This window comes from Haliotis cracherodii, unplaced genomic scaffold, assembly GCF_022045235.1.
Source record: "Haliotis cracherodii isolate W230 unplaced genomic scaffold, xgHalCrac1.p SCAF_5, whole genome shotgun sequence".
Classification (NCBI taxonomy): domain Eukaryota; kingdom Metazoa; phylum Mollusca; class Gastropoda; order Lepetellida; family Haliotidae; genus Haliotis; species Haliotis cracherodii.
The window spans coordinates 15,491,214-15,517,834 of NW_027266308.1; the positions used below are offsets into that span (position 1 = coordinate 15,491,214).

The 26,621-nt window shown below is 42.8% G+C and overlaps 1 protein-coding gene across 3 annotated transcripts in view; it reads right to left on the minus strand.

Moving 5' to 3' along the window:
* LOC139443108 (protein stum homolog) overlaps positions 1–22,057 on the minus strand; it is a 92,848-nt gene extending 70,791 nt beyond the window's left edge. For all 3 annotated transcript variants that reach the window (XM_071224049.1, XM_071224050.1, XM_071224051.1), the window contains exon 1: positions 21,310–22,057. In XM_071224049.1, coding sequence (XP_071080150.1) covers positions 21,310–21,502 — 193 coding nt within the window. In that variant the 5' untranslated portion in view covers positions 21,503–22,057. The remainder of the gene's footprint in view (positions 1–21,309) is intronic.
* Between the last annotated feature and the right edge of the window lie 4,564 nt (positions 22,058–26,621).

Here is a 26,621-nt window from a genome sequence, read left to right on the forward strand (position 1 = left end):
TCCAATTGTCGATACTGGTATAGAACCAAATGACTGAAGAAAAAGAAAGTTATTAACATATGGCTAACCGGTAGGATGAGATGCAGACTCAATACAGTTTTAATGCAACCTTATCTGCTGACCAGGAAACTAACGGTTTGCGCTTTTAGTGTGCCTACCAGAGATCGAGTCTTGAACCTTGCACGTGGCCCTATCATGATTAATATATAATTATATTAATACAAACTGACTCCTTCAAGCATTTCCCTCTCAATTTAGCGACACCCCATGACCGTGTGACCTATATTCAACATCAAACATATAGTATTGTCCTATTATAGTGGGGCAGTCACTCGGTTACGTTATGACGCCACTGCGCAAGTCTGAAGATCTGAGCATTTCCGGATGTGGGTGGAAGGCGGATGCAGATCCCGTCTGCGTGCACGGCTGCGGGATTTACTGGCTTTGTCTCGTGAAATTAACTCCCAATGGACTGTCACGCACCTGTCATTCAATCAATGTCTCCAGCTGTTCCTAATATACCAGGAAGAAGCCTCTGGACTGATGGACTTAATATATATACATCGATCTCATTTCACCTTCCTGCAAAAGGCCAGGATCTTGGAAGATGTGTTTTATAAATCAATGGGACATATTTCCCCTGACAGCGTTGAAGACCTAACGGATGTGCTTGGAATAGGTTTGGAAACCAGAGGGATTATTTTGATAGATAATATTTTAGATCTTGATATGGAAACATGTTAAGATTTTAAATAAGTGATTATTTGTGTTTTTTATGCTTCATAGTTTAAGAGCTTATATTTTATTTGTCATTTACTGAAGGAGTGGTTTTGATTCACGGTCGTTCTTTATCTCCAGTTACCCCGAGGTTTGTCAGCCCGGGAACAGCCCATTAACTAGTTTCAGTAATCACATCACCCTGTGAAGATCCGGGTTATAATAGGTCATCAGCAAGCCATGCTTGGCGTGAGAGGGGACTAACGGATCGGGTAATACGATTCGTGGGTCGATGCTCATGATGTCAATCATGGGATTGTTTGGTCCAGACTTGATTATGTATAGACGGCCATCATAGAGATGGACTATTGCATAGTGCTGCGTTAAACAAACAAACAAACAAACAATTATTCAAGACGAGAGGGAAAACGGAAGAAGAATCAGTTAATACATTGTCATCATCTAATCTATTAAAGAGACGGCTAAATCAGTAGTTATTTCAAAGAAAAGAATGCTATCGTTGTACATGTTTACATTTTACCAACAGTATTAATATTCATTTTTTAAGCTTCCTTGCGTAAACTGCATTTGACTTGTTCAGTTGTAACCAATTGATATGCTAAGTATATCAATATATTGTATAATGCTGTACAACATGCTGTCAGTAACCATGTATATGACTTGTTTCCAATCCTAAGTCTTTGTAAATCGATAAATGATTTATTGATATAAGTTTATTTTCTATACCGACAATAGTTGTAAGAGGTAGAATTTTAAAATATATTTTTACATTTTTTTTCGACTACCGTTTGAAAAACCTTTGGAGAAATAACCGTAAAAAACTTTTTAATAGATTTCTATCCACTTAAAACAATCCATCCCAATGACAGACCTCCGCCTTGCTTCACACTATCGATGGTAAGCCAACAGAGGAGAGCTATTGGACGAATGTCACAGTCATGGCCCTGTCACACAGCAACGTTTTAAAGTAACTTGTACCTAGCGTGTAACAGACAGTTAGTACGCTGTCATTTGTAACGTATGACTAGCGCGCTAAGCGTAGGGGAAAGGTGCCTCAAACGAGCCGTATGGGTAACGTATATCTGGCGTATGTAAACGTAGGTAGAACGTACCTCTATCGTATGCCTAACGTATAATTCATACCTGCATACGTTCCCATACGCCAAAAAATTTGAGCATGCACAAAAATGTTTTTAGGTCTCGGTGTACTAATGTACTCATGGAAATGAAAAAAAACTGTTTTGCTGGATTTAATAATCGACACAAAGCATTACGTAGATATAAATACGAAATAACACAACAACTGGAAAGGTACTAGTCTGGATTTGCTAGTTTTATCTCAGTGTTCAATATAAAATGTACTTTACAGGAGGTAATTTGTAGTCACTTTCAACATTCAAACATAAAACTAAATCCAAATTGACATGGCAGAAACAGGCTATAGGCATTATGCAAATTAGCCTGGAAAAAAATTATCAAAACAACAATAAAACTAACAGCTATGTTTATGTACATAATGATAATGACATGTAAGTTGTTGTTTGAGAAGGGAATATGTTACTTTTACGTTCTGATATTTTGACGATGATTCACTATCCAACAATGCCACTCACGAATCACTAACCACTGACAAATCACATGCACGTGGGTTTCAAGCACCTGTTTTCACCTGTCGTCAAGGTGTCATAGGTCATGGGCATTCACCTTGATCTACTAACACCTGGTTATGCTCAGTTTCACAATAGTCTGTTTTGTTCATATTTTTACACACTTTAACGTGTAAAAAGACATAAAAACCTTTGATACGCTGTATTTGTGCCAAGGCCCAATTAGTACTAATTGAGTTGTTTGAATATTTATATATTTTGTATATTAACTGCATTTATTTAAAATCTGAGATCGAAAAAAACAGGGGTTTTTTCATTTCCGTGAGTACTTTACAACATATACCAGCGTGCTTTTAACCCACTCCCAGAACAGCATGAGGTGGAACAATCTCTATGTTGCAGGATTGCTATTATCACATACAAACTAATTAACGTATACAACTTACACCTAACTGATCCATAGCGTTTTTCAGCGTTGCCGGATTTTTGGCAAAAATTATCATACGTCGCCATACGTTACTGCTATACGTTGTAGTGTGACAGGGTCATTAGTATTCACTGCCATCGGTCAGCAACACGATCTCTACACATTATCTGCACATCCCTGCATTATACTCCCATTGTTGCTGTTTGATTGACATATTCTAATCAACATCGCCACCAGGTAGCCATCCGAAATATACATACACAGTGCACACGTTTGGCCTAGATCACCGAGTAGATCTCAACACGCTGTCAAGACAACAGGTATTCATTTGAAACGACCTTTGAGACGAGAAAGCCCTTGCGTGAGAATGCAGCAGTGACGGGTTGTCATGGTATTTGATACATCCACTGTAAAGTATACCTCAATTATATCACGACGTGTCAGCTTATTTGAGGACAACACAGAATGAGGCAGTTGTTTACCATGTTGTTTAACAGGTGTGGTGCCGACACACCAGGATCGTGATCAGAACGAATCTAGGATTCGAACCCACGAACAAGGTTCGGCGAACTCCGAACAGCGAATTACGGCGCCTGAGACGACGAGGGCACCAATATTTCCCTTCACATTTTGACCCTACGCGGAGCTCTGGTCATATCGGCAGCAACGAAAGTAATTTTAAACAATAAAACGAAGACTTTTAAAGGTGATGTGTCGGGTTTAAAAAAAAAAATAAAGTAACCTAAGGGTGGACATATTTCAGAATATGATTTTATTCCTATTACAAATGCAAAAGGGATAACATAACTCAGAGTTTTGGGAGGATATTTGTTTTCTTTTTAGCACAAACAAGATATTTTACACAAGTTCATGTTGGTAAAGACGGATGAAATATTCTGAAACACTCATGCTGTGTCAATAACCCTCGAAGTTCGATAAATCGGGTTTTTTAAAACTAATTGTGGACATTCATACATACTAATTTTAAAAAAATATTTTAGTCTTTCATGTATAAAATGTGTCATTCTCGAAAGCCAAAATTGCCCTTATCAATCCTTATCTTTTGCGACAGACAACAAGAAAAAAACCAACACTTTAATCTCCTTACTATTTTAATATAGACTGGCCGTCTTGACAGTTCTGTGGTGATCTAATATCATAAGATAATTAAGTTTTGTTAATGAAATGAAACATACATGTCCTACACATGCGTTTGTGTATTGCAATGGAATATACAGTTATTAGTATGTACATAACATTTAAACAATAAGACAAAGGATAGTGGCAGTGCGCCAGAGAAGAGAAAAAGAACCCGCAATAATATTAATATTTCCCGCTGTTTCAGAAATGAAATGTTAATATGCAAGATGGGGTGTTTAGAAGATCACACGAAGATATCACATAACGATCATCACATGGGTATTTATGAAGGGTTTGTTTCCTAAGAAACAAGAAGATTTTCGCGGAAATATCAGCTCAGGGAATCGGGCCTTGTTAAAAGTCAGCTGGTGACGTCATGGCTAGCACCATGAACTCTCTACGCTCTTATGCTATATCACATTTCGGTGTAATGTATGCATACTTGAATGTAAGCAATAAATCTTATGGCGTGTAGAATGAGGTATGGTGAACATCATGGCATTCATTACAAGAAGTGGGGATCTTTGTAGAGAAGTGATTCTGGAGAGTATACTTGACGAAGATCGTTTGTATATCAAATATTTACGTCATGTTTGCAACACATGCAATTGTTAGTTTTGTTTGCTGTTGTAGGTGACAATCAATTGTAGACTAGTACTAAACAAAGTCTGAATGACCAATTGTCAACTTTATGTCGATCAATATTCCAAAAGATCCAGCCACTGTTTCATCAGGGTTACAACATTCAACGTCTTCGAGGGCATTTATAAATTTGACCCATCACTGACAAAAACTGATGTCCGATGTAATGCCCTATTTGACTTGTGCCATATGTTCCCGTGTTTTTCGGGTGTTTATGACGGGTGTCAGGATACGCTCACCTTTTCGAGAACACTACTCCTATGATACAGTCGTGGACTCTTCAGATATTACAATTTAAGATATTTCTTATGACTTCATCGCTTTTTTGATAACGTGAACAAAGATCCACGACCTTGACATTCATGAACCAGGTGACCAAGAGTGACCACCTAATTCCCCATTATGACAAGAACGGGGTATTGGCGACAGATTCAACCTCAGACGCCACCTTGAGATAAAAATACAATGTTTCGAGCTACGAAGATATACCAGGGAGGTGTAGCACCACGACTATCAATGTTAAAGTATATGGCTTCCATGGGGGACGCCCTAGTCAAGTCTGAGAGCGAGTGAGACCACATTGGATTCTTGTGGCACCCCTTCTCAATCTTTGTTAACAGGTCGGCTCTGCGAAAAGCCATTAAAAGAATTTTCCGCAAAAATTTAACTGAATTTGAATATTCCCAGGTCACCAGACATAACCTTCAACTCTTCCGTTAAAACCCGGACAATCTTGACATACACAGATAAATTATTTATTAAACATTGAACATTATTTTTAATGTTTTCAGGCCCAAACTCAGTGATTCCAACTCTCACAAACATTAAGATGAGAAGGCGATGTAAAACTGGAATACTGATCACATCGGCGTCAAACCCAGCTCTCTCGCTACACTATGATCAACCACAATGACACTAGAGCAGCATGACCCAATCTAAAAACAATTTTAAGAAACACGCAACGGAAAACAGTTACCATGCAGGAAAGCGATGAATTTTCAAGGGCTTTCTACTCAAACGTCCCAGTTCGATTTTTGCTGTGTCATCAAGTGTCAGGTTCAGTGCATCCACGATGTCGCATTGATTGTAATTAATACTGACCCGCACTTGCGTGCACCTTACACACCACATGTAGAGAGTAAAACACAGTAGTCTGCAAACAGATATAGATGATCAGGTCACCTGTTTGTTTAGTCCATGATTCAGTTCAATAAACCGTGCACACATACATAATTGGATCTTTGTGTTCAAATCGATATGAGACATCTTGCGGCATAGGACGTTATTGCTTGGTGTCTACGATTACAGTTTTATTAATTCATACTTCAAAATAATAATCCAGTGGGGTTTGGAGTCAGAACGGGTTTGTCTGCCCGAAGAGATTCTTTCGCAGAACACCCCATGATTGTCTCCCCCTGGAGATTCCTAGGCAGAACAGGCCCCCAATACCCCATGCTTGTCTCCCCGTGGAGATTTCTAGGCAGAACAGCCCCCAATACCCTATGCTTGTCTCCCCCGTGGAGATTCCTAGGCAGAACAGGCCCCTAATACCCTATGCTAGTCTTCCCCTGGAGATTCCTAGGCAGAACAGGCACCCAATACCCCATGCATGTCTCCCCGTGGAGATTCCTAGGCAGAACAAACCCAACACCCCATGCATGTCTCCCCGTAGGGATTCCTAGGTAGAACAAGACCCCAGTATCCCATGTATGTCTACCCGTGGGGATTCCTAGGCAGAACAGGCACCCAACATCCCATGCATGTCTCCACGTGGAGATTCCTAGGCAGAACAGGCACCCAATACCCCATGCATGTCTCCCCGTGGAGATTCCTAGGTAGAACAAACCCAACACCCCATGCATGTCTCCCCATGGAGATTCTTCGGTAGAACAAGACCCCAGTATCCCATGCATGCCCCAAAGAGAAAGAGAGCAGTTTTCTTTGAATATGGGCTTCTAGAATATCACAGCATAAATATAAATATGATCACATTCACCTGTGCCTTCATAAATGCATATGCCAGAGTGATATCTCTGTTTTGTTAGCCCGTAGTATAGATAGTTAGACTTACATGCGCTTGACATTTTGTTTTCAGGAAAGCCATATGCACGCTCCATATCCGTTACACATTATCAAAACATTCGACATGTATGTCAAGGTTAAAAGAAACCCGTCTTAGATAACCAAATGTTGTTTATATTTTCCAATTTCATATCGGTAGCAAAAAGGTTATGACGAAAGTAAGCGCGTGACAGATTCTGTACACTGTTATTCACTTCGTATTTTTTCGCCTACTTTCGGGTTTTTCCGATCTACATCGTGAATACCTGGTCACGTGAAGATAAGGAACTTTACCTGTAAAACATGCACACTTCGTCAATCAGTGTAATCAGTACAGTCGGCAGAACATGTGTATCGCGAAGTAAATAGCACATGACTGAGAGGGCCTCGTGAGACCATTTGACGGAAGTAGACGAGTGTCGACGAAAATACCTTTCGTGGCTTGTTGTGCTATCACTATTTGTAACTAAACATTAGCACGTGTTTATTCAAGTGCATTATATCTTGAAATGCCTCCCTTCTCGTTGACTTCTGCGCATTGAAAGGCCACGTTATTACAAGAGCACTTATGTGCAGGTATGCTAAACAATGCTCTTAGGAAAAGGTAACACTGAAATTTTGCACTTTCGTCAAAACAACATATTATCTATAATTCTAAAATCAAGTAATCATCTAAAAACTTTGGAATAATAAAAAAATATGATGACTATTTAAGTGTGTAGTAAAACGTTTGAGTGAGTGAGGTTTAACGCTGTCTGGAGCAGAATTTCAGTTTGTTCGTTTGTTTGTTGACCTATGTTTAATGCTGCACTCAGCAATATTCAAGCCATAGAAAGGCGGTCTGTGAATATTCCTATCTGGACCAGAACAAATAATTGATATCATGAGCATCGATCTACGCATTTGGTCTACGATGACAAGCATCAAACCAAGTCAGCGAGCCTGACCACCCGATTCCGTTAGTTGCCTTTTACAAGAAGCATGGGTTGCTGAAGACCTATTCTACCCCGGATGTTCACGGGGACCAGTAATATCACGGCGTGTCAGCAAAGCTTGTATGCTATGTATATGCTAGTTATTTTCAGACAAACCACAGGTATACAAGCCCAGTACCACGTTCATGTCGGAACTTGAAACATGCGTCTTTGGTGTAACGGACGGGTGGTTTTAGGCAACTATTAGCAATATTCCAGAATATCCACAACTTATAGTCTGCACACCAGTCTCGAACTCGGCCTTTGGGCGTAAGGAATGTTTTAATCACTAGACAACCACTCTGCCCGGAACTGTGGGTGCATCGCGGTGTCTACTCTGATGGATTACTTAACGGGAACTTGAGAGGGCTCATTACCATACGTGGAAACCATGTCAAGAAAAACACCTGATTCGTGCCTTAACCTCAGAAATTCCTGGGGTGTGTTCAACAAAACGGTTATAATATGGTATTAGGTTTCTTAAAACTCAGACCGGTGAGCTTAAATACTGATTTTGAAAGTGAACTGCAAAACATCTGACGAACTAGGGCGTTGCTCCACCTGGCTCACGAGAGGTGCCAATTAGTGCGCGACTCTCATCAACCCATCACCACGCTCATGCAACTACGTATTTTTAATAAGCAAATATTTTAACGAGATCCGTGTATTTATAATTGACTACGTTTTTCCCGAAAACAACCCGCCAGTGCATTTTATCAGTCCAGAATCTTTAAACTGAAACTGTCTAAGACGTTCGTACGTATAGAATATTTGAAATTGCTATCGTATATCAAACATAACCCTTTCGTGAAGGATTGAAATTGATGGCATTTGAAACATTTGTAAGTTGGCGCGACAATTGAGGATATTTAACACTAACGCGACATCATGTCTACTACTGATGTAACAGTGAGCGAATGGGTGAGTGTGTCAGTCAGTCAGCAATGTATATGGCGGAGGTCTGTAAATAATCGAATCTGGACCAAACAGTCTGGTGATTGACATCATGATTATCTATCTTCGCAACTGGGATACGATGACTTGCATCAAAAGAGTCTGACCACCCGATTCCACTGGTCGCCTCTAACGACAAGCATGGGTTGCTGAAGACAAATTCTAACCCGAATTTTCACGGGCTGTCATCACGACGTTCCATCGGCAGTTGTGATCGGATAGTCAGGCTCTGTGATTTGGCGTGTCAACTTACTCCGGTGACGTCATGATGTAAATCACTGGATTGTCTGGTCCATACAGGATTATTTACTGGCCGCCTTCATACAGCTGGGATATTGGGGGTCCAGGGAACAACAACAACAACACACTTATGATGATTGGTTTATTAATTTGTTGATCAAGACGATTTCAACAGGAATGCTTCCGACCCTCTGTATACAGATTCTCCACAAGATAATTCGCAAATTAAACTGTTTGTTTCACTTCATCGTCAGTCATACTGAACGTAAATAACTTTGGGGCAAGAATACAACCATGTTTCTTTTAATGAACAAATATTTATCCAACTGTTCGCAATGAAAACCAATTGCAACAATATTTTAGTTAGGAGGAAGTCGAGACAAGGAAACTTAGCATTATTTGTACCACGATTTATGTTTTTAATGCCCGTCTTTCGTTTCAAGTGTGAAGATTTAAAACAATGATATCGTTTGTTACGTGTATCAGTTCCTTGTGAAGATAACCGCTAGATCGCCCACGTTTTGATTTGGTAAAAGATTCGTTCAGTTCCCAGATAGAGGCTTATTGTGGGTTAGACGTTGCTGAAGTAGTGTTATATATCATGTTACCAAGAGTGAATAAGGGAATGTCATTTAACGCCGCAGTCAGCAATATTCCAACTATGTCAGGTCGACCTGTTAACATTCGAGTATGGACCACACAAACCAGTGGTTGATAGCATGAGCAGCGTAGACCTAAGTCCCAGACGTATGATGACCTGAAATTAGACATGTTCCGTGACTGACATCCCGATTATAAATGAAGTCGGGTTCTACGAAAATCATGAGAAACTTGAGATAAACCCTGTCTCGGAATCCACAGGTAAATCGTGAAAGGACTTTAGGACAAGACCTACGTTTAATGGTAGACATGTGGAGGACATTTCCAAGTTTAACGCATTGGTGATGACACTCCCTATTTGGACGTGTGCCTTATGGTTCTGTGTTTTTTCAAGTCAACAATTGACTTTCCTTTGCAAGTGTTTGTGACGGGTGTCACCTGTGTGTGTGTGGGGGGGGGGGGGGGGGGGGGGGGATATGCTCACCCGGTATCATCATTATTTCATAGTGATCATCATAAACGCATGTTCGTGATACAGTCACAATCGTACACTCGACTCTGCTTTCAGCAGAGATTTCCTGTGGCTATTGAAAGGGTTTCGTCGCTTTTATTTCAAAAATCACCAATATGTCTGTACATTGAGACTGGTGATAATATTGTGGTTCAGTATGCAATTGATTTGTGTCTAAGTGCGAATAAGGTAATGTTTTAAGTACGCTAAGACTAGTCCGTGGCCCGGCTGACATTGTACATCTTCATCCCCTCAAGGACTTATCGATGCCCACTAGTAATCACCAGCAGCCAATGACAATTTCACAAAGGGAAAAGTATGTTATATTTAATTTCTGGTGGTTTGCAATGAAAAAGGTTTGGGATTATCTGCCCTTGGGCAGAGGTTAAGGTTGGAGAGAATAAAAATGTCGGTCTGCGATTAGTTGTCTGTGATTTCAAGAAATAGTAAACAAGAATAATTATAGTAGAAGACAGGTCCCACAACACAACATGAGTGACGTCACATCCTTATACTGTCCCTTAACATGTCCGGTGGGTGAGTGAGTGAGTGAGTGGGGATTAACTCTGAATAATAGTTCAGTCATATCACGCCGTGTCACATTAATACATGAGGAAAGCTGGAAATGATGTTGGTCTTTGTCGTTTACCACTCTCGTGAAACACACGCGGATGAGTTCTGATGTTGACAAACCAAGTGCCATTTTCAAGGCAAATCTGAGATTCGAATAGATCACCGGTGCAACATTCGTGTGGAAACAAATGCAGATCTTACAGAACGAGGGTTAAACAAGACAAAAATTTAAAGTCGTCTCATTAATGTAATTGAAAACAGTAGTAGTAGTAGGAGTAGTAGTAGTAGTAGTAGTAGTAGTAGTAGTAGTAAAGGGGAAAAACACTTATTGAAAACACATCAAGCTGTGTGCTGTGTGATCGTAAATATGCTCGAAAGTAGCATTCGTTCACTGAAATGAAACAGATGTGCATTTGAATTAAAAATAATTCCGTCTTGAATGTTTCCAAAAGGATTTTATGAAAAGCTTCCTTTATTGGATACGTCCCAAAGCAGTAACAGTAGAAGACGAGCGTCATTGTCAAGATGATGTCCATCTGCACACAACAAATCACAGCACTTTCAACAGATAAACACAAAAGGTCCTGTGACACCAATATTTTAGTGTATTTTTCAAACAAGTAAAGTTTGGTTTTCAATATTGTAGTACATGTATGGAATCAAGTCATAAAAAAGCAACTGCTACAGAAAAGCATGCCTTCCTTGCAAAAGTTTACTTTTATGCGAGCCCCATGCATTCCACTACCCAAGAATGGATATAAAAACATGTGCGTTAACGGGATTCCATATGCATTGTTTAACATCGTGCTGGCAACAACTACTCAGAAAAACAACAAAATTACGCAATTAGTCAACATTACGAAATGCCACGCCTGTCCGAAAATGAGCGTCTGCGAGCCATTGGTATGCTTGGAGCAGTTTCATGTAGCCAGACAATCTAACGTCCACAGAAACACCATTTGGTGTTTATGGCAACTTTGGCAACAGACGGAGACCATCCTCGGAGTGGCAGGCCACGCGTAACCAATAATCGACAAGACAACTGGATTCGAACAACACACCTACGAAATCGATTCCAGCCAGCAAAAGTGACTGCAAGAAGCATCCCTGGCCTACGACGAATATCTTCACAAACCATATGTCGTCGCCTCAGATGTGCAGGGATTGTCGCCAGAAGATCCACCAGACGTCCCATTTTGACAGGAATCCACCGTCAAGCACGTCTACAGTGGTGCAGACAGCGTCTACGCTTGACGGCCATGCAGTGGGGACAAGTTCTATTCACTGACGAGTCTCGTTTTCACCTCAGCCACAGCGATGGACGGATTCGAGTGTACCGACGTCGAGGTGAACTTACGTCAATCATTGTGTCATGGAAGAAGATCGCTTCGGGGACAGCAGCGTTATGGTATGGGAGGGGATTACAGCAAGACAGAGGACCCGTTTGATAGTGGTAGAGGGAAATCTCAATGGACAGAGCAACCGCAACGAGATCATCGGCCCTGATGTTCTACCGTTTTTTCCACAGACACTGCAGGAACTTCGAATCATGCTCCAGCAGATATGGACAGATATCCCACAGGACTTTGCACGACGCCTGGTCCATTCCATGAGACGAAGATGTGTTGCTTGCATCGCAAACCAGAGGTAGACACACACGCTATTGATTTGTAAATTGCCATTTTGGCATGTTCATGCTTTTTTTATGAAATCACGCCTTTTCTGAAGTCAGTGTGGCAAATTAAACCATTTGAACACTTACAGGAGTCTTTTATCTGTTGCAAACCGAAATTGTTTCAGATTTGGTAAAAATCATAACTTTGCATTAAATCATATTCAGTGTCACAGGAACTTTCAGTATGTTCAGTATACATGAAACAACCGATAGCACACGAGTTTACAGCATGATGAATATGCATGTGAAAACCTTTCAGGGTCCTGTATTTCCAGAGCCACATTAATGTTGAATAACAGTACTTCAAGCCTACAGGATTGACACGCATACAGACAGCAGACGCGTATGTTTAGTTTAAACGTTGAACCGTATTTCAGTTACATCAGGACGTGTCACCTGAATGTGGGAGGAAAGCAGGGTAATCGTTTTTCTTTTGGGTGTTAACTACGAGAACGGACACTATCCTAATGAATTGGGCGGCCAAAGAAAGTATAGGTCGAGTTCCATGATCGATAAAAAATAACAAGAAGATGTTCTGTTATGAATTATGATATAATCTAGGGAGGGGTAACACATGATTGATCAACAACAATTTGAATGAAATTATGCAATCACAGGTATTGTAAGACAATGGTGGGGTAAGATATTTCATTTTCAAAAGTTGTCTAAAATGTCACCCAAAAATTGTCAGACACACTACAAGTTCATCGTCGACACAGTTGCCTTCAATTGCGTGTATGACCTCCAGCTGCCTCAATGCATGCTGTGATACGCCGCTTCATCGGTGACGTCAGTCTTCTGATGACGTGGACTGGAATCCGTTGCCACTCGTCTCTCAGGGCCTGGTGCAATGATAGTCTGTTGACGGGAGGCTGATGGCTTGCTCTAATCTGTCTGTCCAGATGGTCCCACAGATGTTCAATAGGATTTGTATCGGGTGAGTGGGCAGGCCAGGGCAAAACGTCAACGTTCTGCTGGTTTAGAAAGTTCCGAGTTAGTCTTGCAGTATGGGGCCTGGCATTGTCATGTTGAAACAATGTCCCTTGCTGTTGGTTTTGTAAGAACGGAAGCACAACTGGCTGCAACACTTGGTCTCTGTACTGCACAGCGTTCAGGTTTCCCTGTATAATCACCAAATCAGTCTTCTGATCTCCACAAATACCACCCCCACACCATGACACCTCCCACGCCGAATGGATGGACCTCTCGAATACACGCCGGAGCCAAACGTTCACCTCTGTGTCGATAAACTCGTTCTCTGCCGTCATTTCGAAACAAGTTTAACCGACTTTCATCAGCAAACAGCACTCGACGCCAATCCTCACTTGCCAGCGTCGTACCTGCCTCGCCCATCGCAGTCTCAGGCGTCGATGTTGAGCAGTCAGTACCATTCCTCGGAAAGGACTATACGCTCGGATTCCAGCAGCACGAAGTCGTCGTTGTACCGTACTTTGGCTAATGTAATGTCCCAACGCTGTTGCTGCCGTCGCCGTTGCCGTTACGAATCTGTTTCGCGGGTGAATGAGCCGTATCTGACCGTCTTCCAGTGGTGTTGTCACTCGGGATCGTCCGGTTCTAGGCCTGTCCTGTGTCCTCTCTGTCTGCCTGTACCGTTGAATCAGCCTGGCTACTGTCAATTGTGTACAACCAAACCTTCTGGCAATTTGGGCCTGTGTTGCCCCCATTTACCGATGTCTCTCTCTCTCTCTCTCTCTCTCTCTCTCTCTCTCTCTCTCTCTCTCTCTCTCTCTCTCTCTCTCTCTCTCTCTCTCTCTCTCTCTCTCTCTCTCTGCTCCTGTGACAGTCGTGGCATTTATTTTGTGTGCTTTCATCACGTGTGGTTATACCCTGCAGATGAACGGATTTATACAGCTTACATGCACGTGCAGTTTATGCCATAGGCGGGAAACCTGTTTTACAATTTTTTTATCACCGCATGAGCGCCGTGAAAGGTGGCGCGTTCGGGTGAGGTGTTTTTTGGTACCTGTTCCTGGGCAGTCATTTTCCCAATACCCACTTTCCACTAGTTATCGCTGTTTTTAGGAAAATTACAAATTGCCAACCAAAACTTTCTTTTGCCCTTTAGTTTAGATCGTGGATCTACAATAGGGTAATCTGGGCAAGGAGAGTTTGGTTTAACGCAGCTTTGAACAGTATTCCAGTTATATCACGGCGTGTCAGTTTAATATGGGAGGAAAGACTGAAGTGATGCAGGTTTGTGATGTTTACCACTTTAGCTAAATCCACGACCACGGGTATGATGCTGACAGACTATGAAACATATTCGCGGCAAACCGGGATTCGAAACACAGGTTTCTTGTGCGCCCAAGGGGCGCAATTCGGCACAGAGAATTGCGACGCCTTAGACGACTTGGCTACCCTCTATAAGACGGTATTAACCATAATTAATATCCTGTTAATTCGATAAATCATCTTTAAGAGCTGTGTTCATGTGTCTCTTTATAAACGGAAATGATAGAGTAAAACATTAAAGCCTACCATTGTCACTCTTTGACTGCGAGTTGAGTTTTATATGAGACTTTGAGGGCCAGGACTGGTAACTCTGGTACTCGTGCACTCGGGTGGGTACTGAGTAGGACCTGGGCACCCACAGGACTACGTACGGGACCCGTGGTTAGTCACGTGATGTATTGTTTGAAGACGAAATTACCTAGAACTCCGTGAATATACAACGCATTCCTTCTCACTTATATATTTTGGAGTAAAGATAAAGCTTCAGTCACTTCTGTTATGCATGATCAGATTGTTTATAGTGAACATAAATACTTTTTGCCAGTACTCTGGTCAAACAATTCCCTGTCGGACATTTTGTACCAAACGGGTAGGTGGGGTAATAGTTTGATAGTTTGTTGGGTACCCGGGGAGTAAATTTGAACTCGTCCTAGCCCTATAGACTTCATATAGATACAGCGAAAAAGCCATTTCATAATCACAAGAAATCTCCTTTAAAACAGAGTCCATTGTACGTTTCCGACCATATCTTTAGCATGTGTTTATGAATCACTATCAAATAGTGATGACACCAGATTTTCGCGAAGATGTTAGCGTATACCGTCCAACAGTTCGCACCCGTTACAAAAAATATATATTTAAAAAATGAATTAAACAAACAAGATATGTTCCTTATTTAAATATCTTCTCGACCCTGCCAGCACGCTCCACGAGATAATGCCCCTCGTCTGATCAATATTGTTGATACAAGTTCACTGACCTCACTGCTGACCGAGGTCTTTAAATCAATGGCCATCTAGTCTTGCTACTTCCGGTATTGAAGACAGAAACAAGTTGTTGGTTTCCTGTCAGGGGAAATAAGGGATATAAATGACGCTGGTGCTAGTGTTATTGGAGCTGATATCAACCAGACAATATAGGAGTCGTGTTGTGTTATCATGTTACTACACAAGTTAATGGCGAACAGAAGGACCGTTCTGCCTCCCGTATTACCATCAATCCATTGATTGGAGGAAGCGGTGTGTGCTTTGCAGTTAAATAGGTTTTGTCCTAACTAGGTGCATAATCTCCCTCGTCAGTTGGAGTCGAAACTCAATCAGTTAGAGTCATTAATATGAACATTGCCCAGTTAATCATGGTGAAATCGTCCGGATTAGGTAATGTCCGGTTAGACATATGTCCGTACTAACGAAACGTTGTGCGTCGTGATGCCCCATATATCTCAGAATAACAGCTGCACGCTACATGTCTGTGTGTGAGACAGCATATCTGGTCATATCAATAAAAGTGACAAAACAATGTCCACAATCACAAGAAGTATGTCATAAGCGTGACTGTGTCACCAGGGGAAATACTGAATACCATGACATGGGCCTGTACGTGCGCGACTGTGTCACCAGGGGAAATACTGAATACCATGACATGGGCCTGTACGTGCGCGACTGTGTCACCAGGGGAAATACTGAATACCATGACATGGGCCTGTACGTGCGCGACTGTGTTTGGGAAACCAGTGCTTGGTAGCATGAACAACTAGCCTCGGTGTTGTGGGCTCCTAATCCTCATGTTAGTTGTTTCTCGTGGTAAGTGAGTGAGCGAATGAGGATTTCGCCACAGTCAGTGCCATCACACATTACTTGGTTTTGACTGCCTGCCACTACGATGTGCTTCTCTTGACACGAGGAGAAGAGTCGTCTGAGGCGAGGTCCTGTGATTGTGATTATGATCCTTTTCCTAGACTTGTCATCTATGTCCGTACGTGGGTTTCACCAAAGGGGTAAACACATAAGACCTGTCTCAACTGGGGCTTCCTCCCACATGACACTGACGCGCCTTGACATTACTTAATCGCTCTTCATGGAGGCATTAAACTCAACTGACTCACCCACGCCCGCTCTACACGTGTGCTACTTTTCATGACTTTTCCATGTCTTGATGAGCTATCATAAACGAACGCTATCTGTATGTCGGGCAACTTGTAAAAGTCTATTACTGGTCGTTTCCACATAACACACTAATTGGCGTCTTTAAACAATAGAACAAAACACCACACGTTCAGAAGGCTGTGATTCAAGTCGAATTGACACCATGACCATGACTCGTCAATCATCTCAATCATCCAATCATCTCAATCAATCAGTAATCATACAGTCATCTCAATCAATCATCAACCATCTCAATCAATCATCCAATCATTTCAATCTATCATCAATCATCTCAATCATACAATCAGTTCAATCATCGACCATCTCAATCATCAACCATCTCAATCATCCAATCATCTCAATTATCTACCATCTCAATCATATATTCTCAATCATCTTGTCAGCAATGATCTCAATCATCAACCATATCAATCATCAATGATCTCAATCGTCCAATCATCAACAACCCAATCATCAGTCATGTCAATCAATCATCAACCATCTCAATCATACAATCATCTCAAACATCTCAATTATCGACCATCTCAATCATCTCAGTCATCAACCATCTCAATCATCCAATCATCTTAATCGTCTACCATCTCCAACATACAATCACCTCAATCATCGTATCAGCAGTTATCTCAATCATCAACCATATCAATCATCAATCATCTCAATCGCCCAATCATCTCAATCATCAATCATCTCAATCATCCAATGTTTGAAGTACTGTATCGGAAACGTACGGCATGGTTTGACAATTATATAGTACCCACGCGAGAATCGAACTCATGGCGATTGTGTGACGAGTCTTCGCGCATTGACATTGTAAATAGATATAAACTAGATCAACAGAAGTAAAGAAACACCCGATTTTTGTTTCAGATAGTTCAGATTCAGATCATGGCAGATTAACAGTAGACACATAGAAAACGCCACATGACAAATATCGGGTGTTCTTTAACTTCTTTTGAGTAGTATACATGAAGATGGAGATGTGCCAATACCTGATGATCATGGGGCCGGCGAGCGCCGTTCAAGTTAATAACTTGCTGTTTGCATTGTCACCATGACGGACGACAAAATATGCTGAAACTGATCTCGACTACTCTTTTTATTCGCATAAAAAGTTTTTGAAAGCATTGAGCACAAAGACTCTGAAGCAGAGGAGACCAAAATATGTTGTATCTGACAATGACAGATAGGCTTCAGAAATACCAAGGACATACCAGTTATAATCACTTGGAAATGTCCATGGCCAGAGTTATAAACTGATATGCAGCTGGAAATAAACGAACAGTTTCATCTGTTTGAGTTCTTTAAAGCCGGGATTCTGAGTTTTTAACGGAAGCAAAAACATTCTCTCTCTCTCTCTCTCTCTCTCTCTCTCTCTCTCTCTCTCTCTCTCTCTCTCTCTCTCTCTCTCTCTCTCTCTCTCTCTCTCTCTCTCTGTAGGTGCCTCCTCTGTAGGTGCCCCTTTCTCTCTGCCCCGCCTACCTCTCTCTCTGTGTCCCTTCTCCCATGGTCTATCTGCTCCTATTTCAGTGGACTGTGTAACTATACAGGAAGCAGTATATAATGATTTGCACAGACCATAAGCTAAGTCTAATCTAATTTACTTTTGTTTTACTCCGTATATGTCAACAGAATGACTCATGGCCAGACGTGCCGCCTTCTGTGATATTGTCTAAGTTTTCACAATAGTATTTATAGAATCAGTGCAGGGAAGCTATAGCAATGTATGTTTTCACAATCATTATAGCAGAAATTGGTGTCGTGACATTCAAATATTTCTGAGATTCGAGACAATCCTGGATAATAATCCATATTTCTGTCTAACAAAATGTCTTATGTCAAATGTAAAGGTCATTTAGTGAAACAGTTCAGGACTGTATAATTAATGTAGAAGTAATTAAATTCTATCCTGGTGCAATTATAACGTGTACTAATTAAGCAATCATTAATAGATACAGTTCATTAGTTACAGTACAATCACAATTCACAACACTTAACAACAGTTACATCGACCCCCTTGGTAATATCGTATGTCGACACATGTGCATAGCTGCTATTCATCACCGGTATTCCCCGCGAACGGGCACCCGTTACCCCCATCATCCCAGGTAGCCTCGTGCTTGAAGCTTTTGCTCGTCACGCCCGTCGACAACTTCAGCCAGAAGGGATCACATCTTCTATCGAATTACGGGAAGGGGCGAGTGGAGACGGGGTCGAGTCTTCTATAAAAATATGTCGGATTACGGAGAGGGCGAGTGGAGACGAGTCTTCTATGTCGGCATACTGTTTTTTGTCAAACTTGTTGCTATGGAAACAGCAAAAATATAAAATTCTAAAAATTCCTAAATAGCAAAGAGTACGAGTTGACAACCTGGTGCACAGTTTAAAAAAAGAATAGAGATATGGTCCAGAGAAACACACCACTATGAACAGAGACAGTGTCGAACTTGTTGCTATGGAAACGAAACAAATATATATTCTGAACACTCCGAAGTAGCAAAAGGTACCATTTGACATATTGGTCTTTGTGTCTGGAAAGTATCATGAAGGAATACCTATTAGTTTTAGACAGACGAGGCGTCGACTAGATCCCCCCACATTATATGCCGGGGGGGGGGGGGAGTCTATCTGGGGGGGGATCGATCCATGCAATTGGCATACATAAATGCATCAAGCCTGGCCACCCGATACCGTTAGTCGCCTCTTACGTCAAGCATGGGTTGCTGAAGACCTATTCTAACCTCGGTCTTCACGGGTCTATTGAGGCTTCGTACGGGAAGGGGCAAATGGAGACGGAGGTCACGGAGGTCGGATCTTTTATACGGTTACAGAACGGGGCGAATGGGGACGAATGGAATCGAGTCTATATTCGGACGGGGCGAGTGGAGACGGGGATCGAGTTTTCTATATCGGGTATATAAAGGGGTGGGGTAAATGGAGCGGGTGGTCGAATCTTCATTTGGGTTACGGGAAGGGGCGAGTGGAGATGTAGGTCGAGTCTTCTATCGGGTTACGGGAAGGGGCGAGTGAGGGCGAATGCGGTCGAGTCTTCAATCAGTTTACGGGAAGAAGCGAGTGTTAACGATTCTTTTATCTGGTTACGGGAAGGGGTGAATGTCGACGAACGCGGGAAATGACGTCAACAGGATTAAACGCATGCACAATATGGAAAATCCTGTCATGATGTCGTCTTAGCAAATCGCCATGGAATTTCTGTCTCAGGCAAAAGTGTTACGCTTGTAGAGATTGATGCCAGATTACAGGGGCGATCTTGACGAGGCAGTGGTAGCGTAAAGAAATACAATCGCTGTAACCACTTTCAGTACGTGATGTCGTAAAATGGTATTACAGCTGTCTGTGTGGCGTTTAAGAAGTGGTTTCCGTACACACAAACAAGCGACAGGCAATTATTCCCTGAAACATGGAACGTTATGATGAAGCATACCTGTTTACAGTTAAAGTGACCAAACGTTAGCGGATACCACACTACATTAGTATATAACAAATGCAGGGACGTGTTTATTTTCTAACTTATGAAAAACGTAATTATTTTTTATTTACGTTAAATGATACATAGAATAAACATAACTGTGTTTTTGCCTAAATCACGTGTTCGGTGAACGTTCAGAGGGGGTTAGACTAGACAACAACTTGTCTGTCCCAGCGAGTTTGTTCCAAGCCATTCAAATACAACTTTGTTTACCAACATAAACCCACCACTTAATGATTACCTAATAATGTCTCCTAATGCGTAAATGTTCACAGATACAATAGTTCCGTTTCACGCAGGTCACTGAGTACAACGGCTAGACCTAAACAGGAGATGGCACCAGACTGTGAAGCTTGCTGCCTCTTTAAGCCATGTTCCTGCTAATTGTTTATCAATGTCTTAACTATATCAGCGAAGACAAACTGTGACATTAAACGCCACCAGGTGTAACAGCAGCTTAAAGGGTTAAAGCTCACAGCAGGTGCATCATGGTATATAAAACAGGGAAATCGCTGTGCTATTTACAACATCCAGCGGTTCCGACTCCGAGGCAAAGATTAAAATTGACATGAAAAGCCGTGCAACGAAAACATCGGTACAGGCGGATTTACCGCAGTGACGTCGGTCAATGTTTACAGTTTACATCTCTCTAATGAGACGATTCTGTGTTGGTTCTGCTGAAATATAGATATCAACTGAATATGTTTTAGTATTTCTTTTGAATAATTCGGTTGGAAAGTATATGCTTAACGTCAATACAATATATTGTGAACGTTAAACGGTTCGTTATCAAGTTACACGTGGGTCAAGGAAATGTAGCAATTTGGTATCATAATGCGATTCTAGGATAGTATGGATTTTAAAAAAAAGACCGAAAAATCAGCTCAAGCATCGATTCCGAAATTGAAATTTGATAATAAAATTGAATTGATATTTGTATAATTGACTTACGTATTGACCTCCTGAACATATATTTTGGTGATTATATTTCATAGATTATTTCAGTTTGGGTATTTATTCCACTGCAACCTATGATGAAAATTATCATTAAAAAACATCTCCTTTGTTCAAATCTCACAAAATCACCAGTGTCGCCTTGAGATTCGTGTGTAGTTTGAGATCATGATGAGGATGTGAGGATGATTATAATGGTTATAATGATAATTGTAAACATAATACTATGATGATAGCGAATGCAATGACAGTTCTATATATACTGATCATCATCATCATCATCATCATCATCATCATAAAGTACTTACCAAGTCCTGGGATGAGGATGTTGAGAACGCAGCACATAACAGCCACTGGCAATGGCATACACGGTATTGCGTTATACAGAGGCCCGTGTTTTTCAGCTATTTCAATAATCTCGGCTTTCTCATCACTTATATGCACATTTTTCCTCTGTGGTCCGGTAAGGGAGGTTTTTACGTCGTCTTGCGGTGTAGCCATTGTAATAGAAGAATCCAAACCTGTAAAAGTAACTTTTTCCAAATATCGTTCACACAAGTAGACTGGTTACTCCATGTTGAGTTGCAACCGAAGAGGAACTGATAACAAAAAACTCCACAGCAGCGTTCCACAGCTATGTTCAGTCCTTCTCGGCCGCTGAGTATCACTGTGAACTCCTAACACCGAGATTACTAGCTCCGGCGATAACACCGTGGATACCGCTGTTACTTGTTCTGTTAACAAACAGCTCCTGTACCGCGTGTACGCTGGTATAATCAAATAGTTATCCTGTGATTAAAGACTCGGATAAAGCGTATTACACTGTGCAGGTAAATATGTGACAGGTTTATCCAAAAAGAAAAAATGGTATAGTTAAGTCTTTGAGAACCCTGGGTTAGTCTAGAAGGAATTTCTTCCCTGTGTGTAATCCATTTATCAGACCGCTGTGGAGGTGAACGGAGCGCTTCCTATCACGCTGAATACCTCAAATATATAAACAAGCTTGGGAATAATCTCAGGTTTGCTGCCTGGCAATGCTTGAAGACACTCGCAACACGGCCTTCTGTAGCACAGCAATCGGCATTGATTAAGCACTAGCAAGGAATTTCTCAGAGTGGCGTGCTAACCTCGCAAGCAACACGGCCCTGTAGAGGCGGTACCGCATTACCTGTAGTTGGCGTGAGGGATAGTTGACAGAGACTGGGATGGGGGAGGCGATACCGCATTACCTGTAGTTGGAGTGAGGGATAGTTGACAGAGACTGGGATGGGGGAGGCGATACCGCATTACCTGTTGTTGGAGTGAGGGATAGTTGACAGAGACTGGGATGGGGGAGGCGATACCGCATTACCTGTAGTTGGAGTGAGGGATAGTTGACAGAGACTGGGATGGGGGAGGCGATACCGCATTACCTGTTGTTGGAGTGAGGGATAGTTGACAGAGACTGGGATGGGGGAGGCGATACCGCATTACCTGTAGTTGGAGTGAGGGATGGTTGACAGAGACTGGGATGGGGGAGGCGATACCGCATTACATGTAGTTGGAGTGAGGGATAGTTGACAGAGACTGGGATGGGGGAGGCGATACCGCATTACCTGTAGTTGGCGTGAGGGATAGTTGACAGAGACTGGGATGGGGGAGGCGATACCGCATTACCTGTAGTTGGAGTGAGGGATAGTTGACAGAGACTGGGATGGGGGAGGCGATACCGCATTACCTGTTGTTGGAGTGAGGGATAGTTGACAGAGACTGGGATGGGGGAGGCGATACCGCATTACCTGTAGTTGGCGTGAGGGATAGTTGACAGAGACTGGGATGGGGGAGGCGATACCGCATTACATGTAGTTGGAGTGAGGGATAGTTGACAGAGACTGGGATGGGGGAGGCGATACCGCATTACCTGTTGTTGGAGTGAGGGATAGTTGACAGAGACTGGGATGGGGGAGGCGATACCGCATTACCTGTAGTTGGAGTGAGGGATAGTTGACAGAGACTGGGATGGGGGAGGCGATACCGCATTACCTGTAGTTGGAGTGAGGGATAGTTGACAGAGACTGGGATGGGGGAGGCGATACCGCATTACCTGTAGTTGGAGTGAGGGATAGTTGACAGAGACTGGGATGGGGGAGGCGATACCGCATTACCTGTAGTTGGAATGAGGGATAGTTGACAGAGACTGGGATGGGGGAGGCGATACCGCATTACCTGTAGTTGGAATGAGGGATAGTTGACAGAGACTGGGATGGGGGAGGCGATACCGCATTACCTGTAGTTGGAGTGAGGGATAGTTGACAGACTGCATAGAGAAGGGAGGCGATACCGCATTGCCTGTAGTTGGAGTGAGGGATAGTTGACAGAGACTGGGATGGGGGAGGCGATACCGCATTACCTGTAGTTGGAGTGAGGGATAGGGTTGGTACTGCATTACATGTTGTCGTTGTGAGATTGGGGATTGACAAGGTCTTGGGTGTGTGTGTGTGTGTGTGAAATGCCAAATTGTATTTGTCATTTAGGAACATATCAAATATATACCTCTTGTTTCCACTATAAAAATCGGAAAACAGAAAACAGATTGGTTGTTTGTAAATGTAATTCCTTGTCACACAAGCTGGTGTAGTTTCTTAAAGCGACATTAAGTCTCCCAGTCCAGATAGTCAGCAATATAAAATGATTAAACTCTGCATGTGATAATGAAACACGTCGCGATAAATGTACACTAAGTGCTGTAAACATATCGAGTTACACGTGCTAAACGAAGCATCCCCTTACGATACTACTAAATTACTTATGAGCAAATTGATGAGATACATCACTGGTGTACATTGCCTGTGTGTAGCATCTCTGTCTCTCTGTAACAGATGTTTGACTGGGGGAGCGTTCATACTGGCATAATGTTGTATTTGGGCCCTATCTGTGCGTACCAGTGTCATGTGACGGAATAACTGGGTTCCATCTATTTCCAATCAAAGTTTGCGCAATTTGATGGAGAGCTGAGAAAGCCAGCTTGTCTGACAGATCAGCTTCGCAACTGTAAAAAAGTTAAAATGCTGAATTGAAAAAAAATAAATTATATAACTCGCACATTGTTAATGGAATACGCGTATAGTGGTGTCTCAATCAGAGCATTATATGAAATGGAAAATAAAACGAATTGCAGTTTCGATATAAAGTGAAATTCGGAAGGTAGCATTTCCAGTGAAACTTAAGGGATTAACTAATCACGGGGTACTACCATCGTCCCGTATACACACATCTAGAAGGTAGCATTTCCAGTGAAACTAAGGGATTAACTAATCACGGGGTACTACCATCGTCCCGTATACACACATCTAGAAGGTAGCATTTCCAGTGAAACTAAGGGATTAACTAATCACGGGGTACTTACATCGTCCCGTTTACACACATCTAGAAGATCCGGGAACACGGCGGGTCAGACTAACTAACTAAAAAACAAGTGACTCAGACCCTTCGTGTGACATTTGCCCCTATTGACCATACTGACTCGGAAACGGATCTGTTTCGCAGTCATCATGTGTTGAGCGACCCGATTTGCCCGACCAGCCCCGTGAGACTTGGTTGCGATCAAGCCGACCTGCCTGGTGAGACTTGGTTGCGATCAAGCCGACCTGCCTGGTGAGACTTGGTTCCGATCAAGCCGACCTGCCTGGTGAGACTTGGTTCCGATCAAGCCGACCTGCCTGGTGAGACTTGGTTCCGATCAAGCCGACCTGCCTGGTGAGACTTGGTTGCGATCAAGCCGACCTGCCTGGTGTGACTTGGTTGCGATCAAGCCGACCTGCCTGGTGAGACTTGGTTGCGATCAAGCCGACCTGCCTGGTGAGACTTGGTTGCGATCAAGCCGACCTGCCTGGTGAGACTTGGTTGCGATCAAGCCGACCTGCCTGGTGAGACTTGGTTGCGATCAAGCCGACCTGCCTGGTGAGACTTGGTTGCGATCGAGCCGACCTGCCTGGTGAGACTTGGTTGCGATCAAGCCGACCTGCCTGGTGAGACTTGGTTGCGATCGAGCCGACCTGCCTGGTGAGACTTGGTTGCGATCAAGCCGACCTGCCTGGTGAGACTTGGTTGCGATCAAGCCGACCTGCCTGGTGAGACTTGGTTGCGATCGAGCCGACCTGCCTGGTGAGACTTGGTTGCGATCAAGCCGACCTGCCTGTTGGGACGTGATCCATGGCGGCTGTCACGGTTTAGCGTTCACTTAGATTACAGATGACGATCAGAGATCAACTTTGCAAAAAAAAATTTTTCTATGGGCTATGTTTCTTTCGAAAATTCTGACAGGGAAATATACTCTTCAAAAAAGAAACGCAAAACGGATATTTTTGGCAATAAAAGCAAAATAAGCGACCAAGAGGTGCAAAATGAAGAGGTTTTGACAAACTTCCCGATCAATGATCACGACAAGAACATGCAAACCATTCGTCGTGAAACACGTACGATTCGGGAAAGCGCACCCAGTGCGTTTATAAAAGGGCCATGGAGCTGCACGAACTGCACGGGCAGCACTACCATGAACGGTATTAAAGTGCAGGGTTTTTGTTTGCTTGCATATGCGTCAATCGAACAGTGGCAGTTAAACAACATGCCAAGATTAACAGAAGTGCAAAGAAACAACGTTATAGGCCGCTTGCAGGCAGGGTAATCCCGATCAGCTGTAACCAGGGTTTTCAATGTAGCGTCCAGCACTACCACAAGGCTATGGGATTGGTTTCAACAGCTTGGGTCAACACGTGATCGGCCAAGGTCGGAGCGACCAAGAGTAACCATCCCCGCCCAAGACCGCTACATCCGACTGCGCCACCTACGTGAAAGGATCACCACAGCAACCTCAACCGCATCCAAAATACCCGGTCTGCGCAGAATCTCCGACCAGACCGTACGAAACCGTTTAAGAGCAGCAGGTCTACGAGCAAGACGTCCTGTTCGGCGCGTCATATTGAGTCGACAACATTTTCAACAACGATGTCTGGTTCAGCGACGAATCAAGATTTCTCCTCCGTCCAGGGGATGGAAGAGCACGGGTCTACAGAAGTCAGGGACCGCCCCGTGCAGCAATCACGGCTCTGCATCTCCTCGGCACTGACTGGATAAATGTACGATTTCTGTCCTGCGGAATTCTGCGCCATTCTGCTTGTAATGCATTGGCCAGTTGTGGGAGTGTCTGCGGCGTGTTGTGACGTTGACGTACACGTCGATCGAGTTCATCCCAGAGGTGTTCGATTGGGTTGAGATCTGGAGATCTCGACGGCCAGGGCAAGACGTTAATCTTGGCATTATGAAGGTAGTCTACACGAGCTGTGTGCGGTGGAGCGTTATCCTGTTAAACAGCTCCCTCTGGTGGTCAATGATTGGAAGAAGGTGAGGATGAAGAATTTGATTCATGTAGCGATTTGCTGTCAAATTTCTCTGAACCACAGCCAAGTCAGATCTCAGATCTGATTTGGGATATTGCGATGACGTAGGTGGAACAGGCGAATGTAGCGATCCTGTGCAGGGGTGGTAACTCTTGGTCGGTCGGTTCTCGGACGGTCTGTAGTGGAATTGAACTGTGTGTATCGGTCCCAAGGGCGGCAAATGGTGCTGTGGTGGACGTTGAAGT